We start from the raw sequence: 12966 nt of genomic DNA on the forward strand, positions 1-12966 counted from the left end.
AGATTCCTGATGGACATATTAACTGGACAGTCAAGTTTTTGATTTACGGTACAATACCAATAATTCTCTTCCGATCTCTTCATGCGAGGTGAAAATTGAGAGGTCAGGTTCGGAGATGGCTAGGGAAGCGATTTTTAGCTCATGTCAATGAAGATACCCAACAGAACTATTATGACTTGCCCATTCTGAACATTCACTGCAGTATTTTCCACATTCACATCCTTGCTGAAGGCTTGTAAATGTATTATTTAAGTAGTTTTGGTGCACACGCAATCTATTGCCAGGCATTACAGTGAGCAGTATGGTTAAAGGGAAGTTTTATTCCCTTGTATTGCTGTGTGCCATTAGTTAGTGCATGGAATTACATAATATACACACAGAAATAAACTATTAGGATCAACTAGTCTTTCCTGGTGTTCATGCTCCATCTGAACATATGCCCACGCCACTTAATCTAACCCTATTGGCATATCATTCTAATCCTTTCTCTCTCATATACATATCTGTATTTATTATCTAAAAAGGAAGAATATACAAGGTTATGGGGAGAAGTCAGTGGAATAGCACCAGGGGAATTGCTCATTCAGAGAGCCAGTTCAAACACAATGGGCTGAATGGCCTCCTATGCTGTAACAATTCTGTGATTCTGTGACCTAGGTTCCTTAAACACACCTATGCTATTTACCTCAACTACTCCCCATATGGCAGTGAGTTCCACATTCTGATAACTCAGTGGGTATAGAAATTTTTCCCGAATTATTTATTAGGTTTATTCATAACGATCTGATATTGATGACCCTGAGTTTTGGACCCACTACACTCCCACATCATTACTAATAAAACAATGACTATAGCGATGAGCCAGGCCACAGCGTGCGAGGGGTTGACAGGTGTAAGAGATTATAGTCATGGTAAATCAGGGAGGTAGTAATTAAATCACACCAAGATAGAGTTTTAAAATAATGTGGGTAGCCTGAGGCAGGGGAAACTAAGGAAGGGAAAGAGTTGCTTTGTTATGAGGCCCTGCAAGGCCAGGAAAGAGTGAAGTCATGCGCACTGACATATGAATGCAGGGTAAAGGAAAAGTAGAATGAGATAGACTTCAACAACAGCAACCTATATTTATAGAAAACATTTAAGGTAATAAAAAATCACAAAATGCTTCACAAGAGCGTGCTTCAGAGGAGCGTATTCAGACCAAAAGAAAATTGACACCAAGCCACATAAGCAGACATTAGGACAGGTGATCAAAAGCTTGATCAAAGCGCAGGTTTTAAGGAGTAATTTAAAGGAGAGAGAAAGAGAGACGGAGGGCAGAATCGTCCCAGATTTCCACTAAGTGCGGTAGCAGGTGGGTAAAACGACATCTAACCTTCCAACGACGATGGCGGGTTTTCACGCCGCCGCATTACTTATGCATTCCCGAGAAACACACTGTTTCCATGGTGGGCACACTCTCATTTGTCCGCCACGCCACCACCTCACTGCTTCATCGCACTGGATGCCATATTTGAAGTCCAGCCATGTGCACACATCTCAGTGTTTCCAGCAGGGAAGATGTTCAGGAAAGGCAAAAAACTGCAGCCCCCAGGTTTAATGACACGTCATTGGAATGTCCTTTGAATGCCGTGGATGCCCAGCGTGATATTCTCTACCCCGGCTTTGGCAGCAGGATGGGCAGCAGCATCACCAATCCAGCATGACAGGCGGTGGCAGCAGTGGTCAGTGCCAATGCCGCACAGAAGAGGTTGGCCATCCAATGCAGATAGAGGATGAATGATCTCATCCGTGCAGCCAGGGTAAGGCAACCAGTTCATTACTCTAGACTCACACACTCAAGCCCATCATACATTCACTGGCATCTCACTCACCTCCAGCTCAAGCGACATCACCACCCATTCTCATACACATATCCTCACGTCCATCTGGTCTCTTCTCCTCTGGAGACTGCCTCCTCAGCCCTCACCATTTTGAGGCCACTTGCACAGATCAACATGTGCTCCCACATGTGCCCACATTACTTAATCTAACCTTATTGACATATCATTCTAATCCTTTTTCTCTCATGTACATATCTGTACTTATTATCTAAAAAGGAAGAATGTACAGGGTTATAGGGAGAAGGGATACCCTGGGATACCTTCCTTCCCCAGTACAGCCATAGCTCTGCAGCCTCTTCCTTGGTTTGAGGCTACTTCTCTCCCTTCCCCAAGCAAGACCTTGCCCTGCAGCCGTTGAAAAGCCACCCACATATGGCTGATCTGGTAGGTAGAGGCCTATCCGTGAGCCTCCCTAAAAGTGATGTAGTGCTGTCTGTGAAGCCTGGTGCTGTTGACTGCGAGTGCTGACTGAAGCAAGTTGAAGTCCCAAGCAAAGTGCAGCCCACCAAGTGCATGTCACTTATGTGCTGTTGTGAGACACATCAGTGTGTTTTCCCACTGAAGTGGGTGGACGATCCAATGGAGTGGGGGGGGCTGTGGTGGCGGAGTCCAGCGAGCTGGCCTTATAATGATATGCTGATATATTACAATTGAGGTTCCTAACGTTCTATGGTGGGAAACAGAGTGGGCAATTGCAAACTTATTTCACAATGTCGTGAAACCTATTTTTGGCCTTCTTGCCATATTGCCTGCTCACGCCACTGAACACACCTGATGCCAGTGCTAGGATAAGAGAGCAGTGCACAGAGGTGAGAGTTTTGGATTGTGCAACCATTCTACTGTAGTCTCTTCATTGATGGGAGCTTCAAACCTGGAATCCCCGTTGATCATTGAAAGACAATGGCACATGATGTAGATCTCCATTGTCTCACCAGGGTGCCTGGCATGCACAGTGACAATGTGATGACTTTAACTAATCACATGTCCTTGTTCTCCCTTTTAGATTCGTACTCGCTCTCTTGACCCCGAAGGCCCAGCCCTGATGCCAGAGGACCACTGGGCTTCATTTGCACCTGCGTCACACCCCCTCTCTGAACCAGGCATCAGCACAGATTACCAGCACCTTGGTGGGCATTAGGTCAGTGGTAGAATGTCGGTGCACATTGATGAGAGCGCATATCACTCGCTTGAGGTGCAGGCAAAGGCAGAGAGTGCTCAAGGTGCCGGCAGTCAGAGGACTGCTGGGGTCCAGGACAATGCTCAGTCAAAGGCAGATGATGAGTCGTCTAGTATGTGGCAGATGGTGGATGTCCAGCAGGATGAGAGGGAGAATCTGGCGGAGATCCATGAGGGTCTGTGTGCCATGGCCTCTGTTGTGGAGGAGTCCATGCAGAGCATGAGCACTGCGTTGACCCTCATGGCTGAGCACACTTCCCCCTCCATTGAGAGAGTGGCGACTCTCATGGAAAGGCAACTCCAGGGACAGAATCAGGGGTTCCTGGGGTTGCACTTGGACCTGCAAAGCTCTCACACAAGCAATGGCCTCAGGTGGTCAGTGCCAGTGTGGGAGATGGATGAGGCATCCATTATACCAGCTTGGTGCCCGTCCATCAATTATGAGCAGGGAGGTCCAGAGTGACCTCACCTTGTTGCATGAGCTCGTCGTCGTCTCTGAGGGTTCCTCTTAGGGCATTCTTGGATGAATGCAGCAGCTCCTCCACCAATGACCATGGCACCTGATGAGGCTGCGATGACTAGGGAGATGCTAGCCGTGGCACTGGCTGCTCCCTCCCAGGTGGGGCCAGCACAGTCTCCACTGGCCAGAGGATGACAGGCCAACAAGACAACAGAGTCAATGGGCTGTCTCCAATGCCGGTGCCAGTGAGGAGAGGGGGCATCAAGATGGAGCACTCAGAAGTAAGTTAAAGGCACCATGAGCACAAGAGGGACAGTTCGCTGGTGATTTTCTGTTCATTTATGTTTTGTTTATATGTCTGCTGGTGTGGACATCAACACCAGTAATGGTAATGCCATTATGCTTTCAATGTGACAATAACATTAAATTTGCTTTAGTTCTGATGGCTTCACCTTTTTTCTTTCTGGTGCAGGGTACGCCAGTATGTAATGCTGGATGTGAGTGGTTCAGTACTTCATTGCACAGACATTGAATGGACTTTGGGTGCAAATGAAAGGGTCATTTCAGATATCCGGGATGGAGACAGTAGCCCTGGCATGAGGTGGATGCAGATCTTTGGTAGCCTAGCTGAAGGAGCGTTGGATCAAAGCATCCCTGATATCCCTGCCTCCCTGGAGGTTAGCAGGCTCTGCCTCCATGCCCTGAGCATTCACCTCACCGGGCTCCTCTTCTGACTCAGGGTTCATCATCTGTGGCCTGTGCAGCTGCATCAAGATCCTCTTCCTCCAGTGGGTTTGTGCCAGTGTCAGATTGTGGAGAGCACAGCGTGCAACCAGTATCAGTGACGCCCGCTCTGGGGGTATTGTAGCGCACCCCCTGAATGGTCCAGGCATCAGAAGCGCATCTTGAGAAGACCTATGGTCCTCTCTATCACCGCCCTTGTGGAAGCATGACTCGTATTGTAACGCTGCTTTGCCTCTGTTCTTGGGTGGCACAGAGACGTCATAAGCCACCTTTTCAATGGATAGCCCTTGGCATCCAGCAGCCATCCATCCATCCATTCGGGCTGGAGCACTGAACAGCCTCGGCACCTGGGAGTGTCTCAGAATGTTAGCGACATGGGAGCTGCCAGGGTACCTTGTACAAACTTGCAGAATCTGCATCCTATGGTAACACACTATCTGCACGTTCATGGAATGGAATCCCTTCTTGATGACGAAGGCACTTGGCTGACCTGCTGATGCCTTGATGGCCACATGTGTGCAGTTGTTGGCACCCTGGACGCGGGAGAACTCAGCAATCGCTGCAAAGCCTCTGGCTTGCTCAGACTGGCTGGCCTTGTCCTTACGGTAAAGAATACAGGTCAGTACCTGCCTGAGCAGAGCTTCTGTCACAAGCTTTACGCAACTGTGGACAGCTGATTGGGAGGCTCCAGAAAGATCCCCCACTGACCCCTGGAAAGAGCCAGAGGCATAGAAGTTGAGGGCCAATGTGACCATCAGAGCTACTGGCATGGGGTGTCCGCTCACACTGTTGGAGATGATCTCAGGGCCGATCCTCTGACAGATGGAGGTCACAGTTTCCCTTGAGAGGCGGAGCCTCCTTCGGCATTGCACTTCAGACATATTGAGGAAGCTGCATCGCTGCCTGTAAACCCTGGCAGCAGGAAAGTGGCATCTTCTGTGGCCCCTTCCACCTTGGACTTCCTGCTGGCCCTGAGCCCCTTGTGCCTGCACCTCTCCTCCCACAGGTCCCTCCCCTGGAAGCTGGATCGGGACACCTGGCCTCCTCTCCCTTCTGCCCCCCTCTTCCTCCTCAGAGGAGGTGCCACCAACAGAGACAACAATCCCCATTATCAGGGTAACGGAAAGCTGTCTGATACCTGGAAGAGTCCACATGGTCCAAATCCTCCAGGGGCCTTGGAGACACCAACAAGTCCTGCAACAAAGCCTGGAAATGCGAAGAATTAAATCCCGAATAGGGGTGAAGCTGCCAAGTACCAATAAGCAACCAGAAGCAAACATCTCCAAAACTTCTCTCAACTCACACTGTCACTGCTGCTGACCCTTTTTATCCTACCTTTGGAAGAGGTTTAGCAAATTGTCGGCTGCCCACCTGCCCATTTTGCCCATATGATGAGCGTGAAATCGCACAGGCAACGTAAAATACAACTTAGTTGCCTTTTTAATGGCCTTAATTGGCCTCATAATTGATGGCAGTTGCAGCTCCAATGACCTCTCACGCCCGCCGACCGAAATATTGCGCATGTGTGCAATGACGTCGGGATGCTCACCCGATGTCATCACGTGCTATTTTACGTTCGAGCAGGTCAGGTGCGCATCCGCTTAGTGAAAAATCTGTCCTATGATTCTCTGACCTGTCTACCTACAGCCTTCACTGATACATGTATATGGTATGAATCTATCAAAGGTGACTCAGCGATGAAGAACACATGGCTGGACATTTTATGACAGATAAATAATGGGAGCAATTTCACACTTTGTGAAGAACAATAACATACAAGGTTTAACAGTTACAGTCCCCCATCAGAGAAAGGAGCCATCATCACTCTTACTCGGCCTAGACTTTAAAACTGATCCCAAATAGATTTGACCCTCTCAAAGGAATGGTAGAACTCACTGCAAGTGCATATGAGCATCTGAGAAAGGCAGAGAGGTTAATGTTACATTAGACTCATAGAATGATACAGCACAGAAGGCCATTTGGTTCACCGAATCTCCGGCTATTTGAGAGAACTAGCCAATTAGTCCCACTCTGTTTTTCTCTTTCTTCGTTGCCCTGCAATTTTTTTTCTTTTTAAATAGCCATTCAGTTTCCTTATGAAAGTTATTGTTGAATCCGATTCCACCAGCCTTTCAGGCACCACATTCCGGAACACAACAACTCACTGCGTAAAAAAAAAAGATACTTCATCTGTTTCCTCTGGCTTTTTTGTCAATTACCTTAAATCTATAGATAAAAACAAAAAACTGGGGATTCTGGAAATCCAAAACAAAAAATAAAAATACCTGGAAAAACTCAGCAGGTTTGGCAGCATCGGCAGAGAAGAGTACAGTTGACGTTTCGAGTCCTCATGACCCTTCAACAGAACTAAGTAAAAATAGGGGACGGGTGAAATATAAGCTGGTTTAAGGTGGGGGGGAGAGAGAAGGGGGGGTGGTTGTTGGGATAAGCAAGCAGTGATAGGAGGAGATAACCAAAAGATGTCACAGACAAAAGAACAAAGAGGTGTTGAAGGTGGTGATATTATCTAAAAGAATGTGCTAATTAAGAATGGATAGCAGGACAAGCAAGGTACAGATAGCTCTAGTGGGGGTGGGGTGAAATAAGACTAAAAGGGCATAAAAGGCATAGATAAATGATCGGTGGAATACATTAAAAATAATGGAAATAGGTGGGAAAAGAAAAATCTATATAAATTATTGGAAAAAACAAAAAGGAGGGGGAGGAAACGGAAAGGGGGTGGGGATGGAGGAGGGAGTTTTTTATTGGCTTGCTGCATTGTTCCAGTGAAGCTCAACGCAAACTGGAGGAACAGCACCTCATCTTCCGACTAGGCACTTTATAGCCTTCCGGACTGAATATTGAGTTCAACAATTTTAGATCTTAAACTCCCTCCTCCATCCCCACCCCTTTCCGTTTCTTCCCCCTCCTTTTTGTTTTTTCCAATAATTTATATAGATTTTTCTTTTCCCACTTATTTCCATTATTTTTAATGTATTCCACCGATCATTTATCTATACCTTTTATGCCCTTTTAGTCTTATTTCACCCCACCCCCACTAGAGCTCTGTACCTTGCTTGTCCTGCTATCCATTCTTAATTAGCACATTCTTTTAGATAATATCACCGCCTTCAACACCTCTTTGTTCTTTTATCTGTGACATATTTTGGTTATCTCCTCCTATCACTGCTTGCTTGTCCCAACAACCACCCCACCTTCTCTCTCCCCCCACCCCTTAAACCAGCTTATATTTCACCCCTCTCCTATTTTTACTTAGTTCTGTTGAAGGGTCATGAGGATTCAAAACGTCAACTGTACTCATCTCTGCCGATGCTGCCAGACCTACTGAGTTTTTCCAGGTATTTTTATTTTTTTGTTTTGACCTTAAATCTATGCCCTCTTGTTAGAAACAGAAACAAGAGTAGGCCATTCAGCCCGTCAAGCCTGCTCTGCCATTCAATACGATCATGGCTGATCATCTATTTCAATGCCTTTTTCCCACACTATCCCCATATCCCTTTACCTTATTGATAGATTTCTAAATGCCAATTTCTGCTTTAAACATACTCAATGACTGAGTTTCTGCAGCCTTCTGGTTTAGAGAATTCCAAAGATGATTTTTAAAAATTCACCTTGGCTCAGTCCTAAATGGTTTCTCCTTTATTCTGAAATCCCTAGTTCTAGACTCCACAACCAGGGGAAACATCTCCTGGGATGGCGGGACTGCCCTATGAAGAGAAATTGGGGAAATTGGGCCTGTGTTCTTCTAGAGTTTCAAAGAATGAGAGGTGATCTCTTAGAAACCTATAAGATACTTAAAAGAGATAGACAGGGTAGATGTAGGTCTGGTGAACCGTCATTGCGCTCCCTCTATGGCAATAATACCCTTCCAAAGGTAAGGGGACCAAAACTGCACACTACTCCAGGTGTGGTCTAACCAAGGTTCTATACAATTGAAGCAGAACTTCTACTCCTGTACTCAAATCCTCTTGCAATAAAGGCTAACATACCATTAGCCTTCTGAATTGCTCGCTGCACCTGCATGTTAGCCTTCAGTATTGACGAAGACACCCAGGTCCCTTTGTACATCTACACTTTTTAATCTCTTACCATTTAAGAAATACTCTGCATATCTGTTCCTCCTATCAAAGTGAACGACCTCACATCTTTGCACATTATATTCCATCTGTCATGTTCTTGCTCACTCACAAAGTCTGTCCAAATCCTCTTGAAGCTACTTTGCATCTTTCTCACACCACACATTCCCACCTAGCTTTGTGTCATCCGCGAACTTGGAAATATTACATTTAGTCCCCACATCCAAATCATTGATATATATTGTGAACAGCTGGGGTCCCAAATACTGGCCCTTGTGGTACCCACTTGTCACAGCCTGCCAATACGAGAATGACCCGTTTACTCCAATTCTCTGCTTTCTGCCTGTTAGCCAATCCTTAATCCATGCCAGTATCTTATCTCCTATTTCACATGCTTTAATTTTGCTAACCAACCTCCTATGGGGGACTTTATCAAAAGCATTCTGAAAATTCAAGTATACTACATCCACTGACTCCCCTTTATCAATTCTGTTAGTAATGTCTTCAAAAAACTCCAACAGGTTCGTCAAACATGATTTCCCATTCATAAACCCATGTTGACTATGCCCAATCAGATCATTATTATCCAAGTGTCCATTTATCACATCCTTTATAACAGATCCTAGCATTTTCCCTACTACTGAAATAAGGCTAACAGGTCTGTTGTTCCCTGTTTTCTCTCTCCCTCCCTTCTTAAATTGTGGTGACATTTACTTCCAATCTGCAGGAACCATTCCAGAATCTATAGAATTTTGGAAGATGATCACCAATCCATGCATAGCTACCTCTTTCAACACTCTGGGATGTAGAATATTAATTCCAGGGGATTATCAATCTGAAGTCCCATTAATTTCTCCAACACAACCTTCTTACTAAGATTAATTTCCTTCAACTCCTTGGAACTCTATTTCTGGGCAATTTATTGTATCTTCCTTATTGAAGGCAGATACAAAGTAATCATTTAGCTTCTCTGCCATTTCTCTCTTCCCCATTACAAATTATCCTAACTCTGTAATGGACCCACATTTGTCTTAGCCAAATGTTTCCTTTTTACAAATCCTATAGAAGCTTTTACCGTCCAATATGTTTTTTTTGCTAGTTTACATTCATATTCTATTCTCCTTTTCTTTATCAATTTCTTGGCCCTCCTTTGCTGTATTCTAAAATCCTCCCAATCCTCAGGTTTCTGGAAACTTTATAGGCCTTTTCTTTTAAACTTATAGAATCCTTTAACTTCCTTTGTTTCTGACCCTCGTGCCATAGGAAACAGCTTCTCCTTATTTACTCTATCAAAAACTCTCACTCGGACTAATATTTTATCTCAAAAGTCAGGTGGATAAGCATTGGAAAAATTAAGGAGGCAGCGAGTGAACATGGTGGTAAAATAAAATGGGAAACACTAGCCTGCTGATGCAGAACAGGAGCAGCTGAAAGGCAGTTAGGACTGGTTTGCTTGAAATTTAAAGTAGGAAAGCAACCTGATTAAAAATGATTTCAGATAATCTTCACTGCATTTTTCTCTGTTTTTATTTTCCAGAAAAGCAGATGAAATTATCTAAAGAAATGTTCTGCAACTACAAAGGAATCAAAAGAGAAGCTAACAGAAAGAAATCCGGAGTAGGGAAGTATCATGAATTATATGGACAAGAAAATAATGACACCTTAATTTAACAGCTAGAGTTTCAAGGACAGTTTTGATTTAAGGCCCACGGAACAATTCAGCATCACTTGTTGTAGAGGTGGGTGCAATTGACAGCTCTTTGCTCACAAACCCCGAGAGCACAAGGGGATGGCTCTGCACAGTCTCACTCTCTGGGTCTCTCTAGCCTCCTTGTTTAATGCTGCTGGAGTATATGGTGACTGCTGGCTCATTGAGGGAGAGAAAGGATTTGTGTGGCTGGCAATTTGCAGCCAAAACCAACCTCCATACGAATCCATTCCTCAGCACATCAACAGCACCATCGTGGACCTCCGGCTGAATGAGAACAAGATCAAAAGTGTCCAGTATTCCTCACTGAACAGGTTCGGTAACCTGACAGAACTCAATTTGACCAAGAATCAGATTTCCTACATCGAGGATGGAGCCTTTTCTGCACAGTACAACCTGCGTGTTTTGCAATTGGGATTCAATAAGCTTCGGAACATCACTGAAGGAATCCTGCGGGGGCTGGGCAGGTTGGAATATCTCTATCTCCAAGCCAACCTAATTGAGGTGGTGAGTCCCAATTCCTTTTGGGAATGTCCCAATGTAATGAACATCGACCTGTCCATGAATCGATTGCAAACATTGGAAAGTTCCACCTTCCTTGGTCTTGGCAAACTCACGACTTGTGAACTCTATGGCAACCCATTTTACTGCTCCTGCAATTTGCTGGGCTTCCTGAAATGGCTGGTGCAGTTCAACAACACCACCAGGAGCTATGATCGGACTCAATGTACATCTCCTTCAGATTTTGCTGGGTATCTTTTGCTGAACCAAGGCCACGCCAGTACCAAGGATGCATTGAGTGTGCTTGCCTCCATGTGTAATGAAGATCTTTATTCTATTGATCCCAGGTTCATCTTCACACAGAAACCCTCAACTACAACCATCCCAGAAAGTCCCTGTGAAGCTGAAGATTGTCCATCAGGTGAAGAATCAACACCATTGATATCCTTTCAGACTCCCTTCATGAAGGTTGATGACACACCAGTAATAAAGTTAAAAGAGATCACCTATACGACAGCAACCCTGATGGTCCATATTCCATCCCCTATTAGGAAAGAAAACATCTTGGTACAATATAATAACAGCATGTACACAGATATAAAGAACCTTGCCACTGAAACAGAGGAAATTAAAATTGAAGAGTTAATTCCTCACACTAACTATACATATTGTGTGACTTCCATTCATAATTCGCTGAGATACAATCAAACTTGTGTAACATTCTCCACAAGGGCTAAAACCATAACAAAACCATTGCCAGCCGCTTCCAATACCACTCATTACATCATGACCATTCTGGGTTGCCTCTTTGGAATAGTCATCATCTTGGGTGTAATCTATTATTGCCTACACAAAAAAAAAGAGGAACAGGTAAAGAACAAGAAATCAGGAAACGCCAAGAAGACTATCATTGAGCTGAAATATGCCCCAGAGCTGGAAACCATCACCATCACCCAAATGGCCCAGAAGCCTGTCCCGCCCTCTGACATTATGTCATCCAGGATGCCTTTCCTGCCATCAGCAGGGGACCTGGAAGAGTACAATCTCCAGGAGGTGATTGAAAGTCCAAAACTCAGTCGAGGGAATTATATGGATGTGAGGACAGGGGAACATCCGTATCACAGAGACATCCTTGAGAGTATGTTCGGTGAGAGCCAGGACTCTGCTGCTGAGATATCGACCATAGCAAAAGAAGTGGATCAAGTGAATCTGATAATCAATAACTGCATTGATGCTCTGCAGACAGAGACCAGCTCTTTCCGAGGTCCCAGTGCTAGGGCCATGGCATCAGTGGAGCCCCAGGACTTTCTGGTTGCTGAACAGTCTCAAGGGAAATCTGGGTTCCTGTCCCCTATTTATCGGGAAAGCTACCACCCACTGAAGAGACACAGTAGTATGGATGCAGCACCCAAATGTCCCAGTATCTCATCCAACTGTTCCATGCGTAGCCCTAGGTCGGTGCGCTCTGAGATCTATGCCGGTCCTAGGTACAAATCTGAGGCAAAATATATAGAAAGGACATCTCCGACACGCAGTGCCATCCTGACTGGGACCCCGTGTCGAATTGTAAGATCAGAAACTGCACAAATACAACCCTACAGTGACCATTCACACCTCTACGCTGGCTTGCACCATGGAGAGCGAAAGCAGGTGAGGAGTCCAAGCCCATGTGTCCTTGAAGCCCTCCCACGATCTCGATCTAGGAGGAATCTGGCCTACTCTCAGTTCTCCCCCCAGTACCACAGCGTCAGCTATGCCTCCAGCCCAGAATACTCCAGCAAACCCTCAAAGGGGGTCTGGGAGCGATACAAACCGCATGAGAAATGGCACAGGAAGGATGAATACCTTGCTGCAGGCTACGCACTGAGGAAGAAAGTACAGTTTGCAACAGATGAGGACTTGCATGATATTCTGGATTACTGGAAAGGAGTTTCCAGCCAGCACAAATCTTGATTCCTCATTCATCAAGACTAAATTGGACCAAAAAAAGGAACCTTAAAAAATATGTTTTTACCTAATTATATTAACTTCTTTAAAGAAGAATTGAATGCACCAAGAATTCTTTAAGCTGAACTTTAAAACCAGTGTAAAGGATTTCTCTATATATATATAATATATATATATTATATATATATATAATAAAAGGAAAATCCTATGCCTTGGAATATTGGATATTATTTATCGCATGACTCTGTCCTGTGACTGTGACTCACTGTAGTGTACATGGGGCATTGTTCGTTGTACAATGTACACCGTGACTGGACTGTGCCGTGTAATTGTTGCTCACACACCGCTCACACCTTGCATTGTACAGTAATATTTACCAGTAAATCTCCCCCATCCCCCTTGCAGTTCTGTACAGATAAATTTCTATATTTGCAATGATGTTTCTGGATTTTT

At 44.9% G+C, this 12966-nt stretch overlaps 1 protein-coding gene across 1 annotated transcript; it reads left to right on the forward strand.

Annotated features, from left to right (window-relative positions):
- Positions 1–856: 856 nt before the first annotated feature.
- On the forward strand, positions 857–12519 carry elfn1a (extracellular leucine-rich repeat and fibronectin type III domain containing 1a). Its single transcript, XM_041206931.1, has 3 exons — positions 857–911; positions 9895–9974; positions 10114–12519. The coding sequence occupies exons 1-3, from the start codon at positions 857–859 to the stop codon at positions 12517–12519; spliced, it is 2541 nt and encodes an 846-aa protein (XP_041062865.1).
- Positions 12520–12966: the final 447 nt, after the last annotated feature.

This window comes from Carcharodon carcharias, chromosome 15 (genome assembly GCF_017639515.1).
Source record: "Carcharodon carcharias isolate sCarCar2 chromosome 15, sCarCar2.pri, whole genome shotgun sequence".
NCBI lineage: Eukaryota > Metazoa > Chordata > Chondrichthyes > Lamniformes > Lamnidae > Carcharodon > Carcharodon carcharias.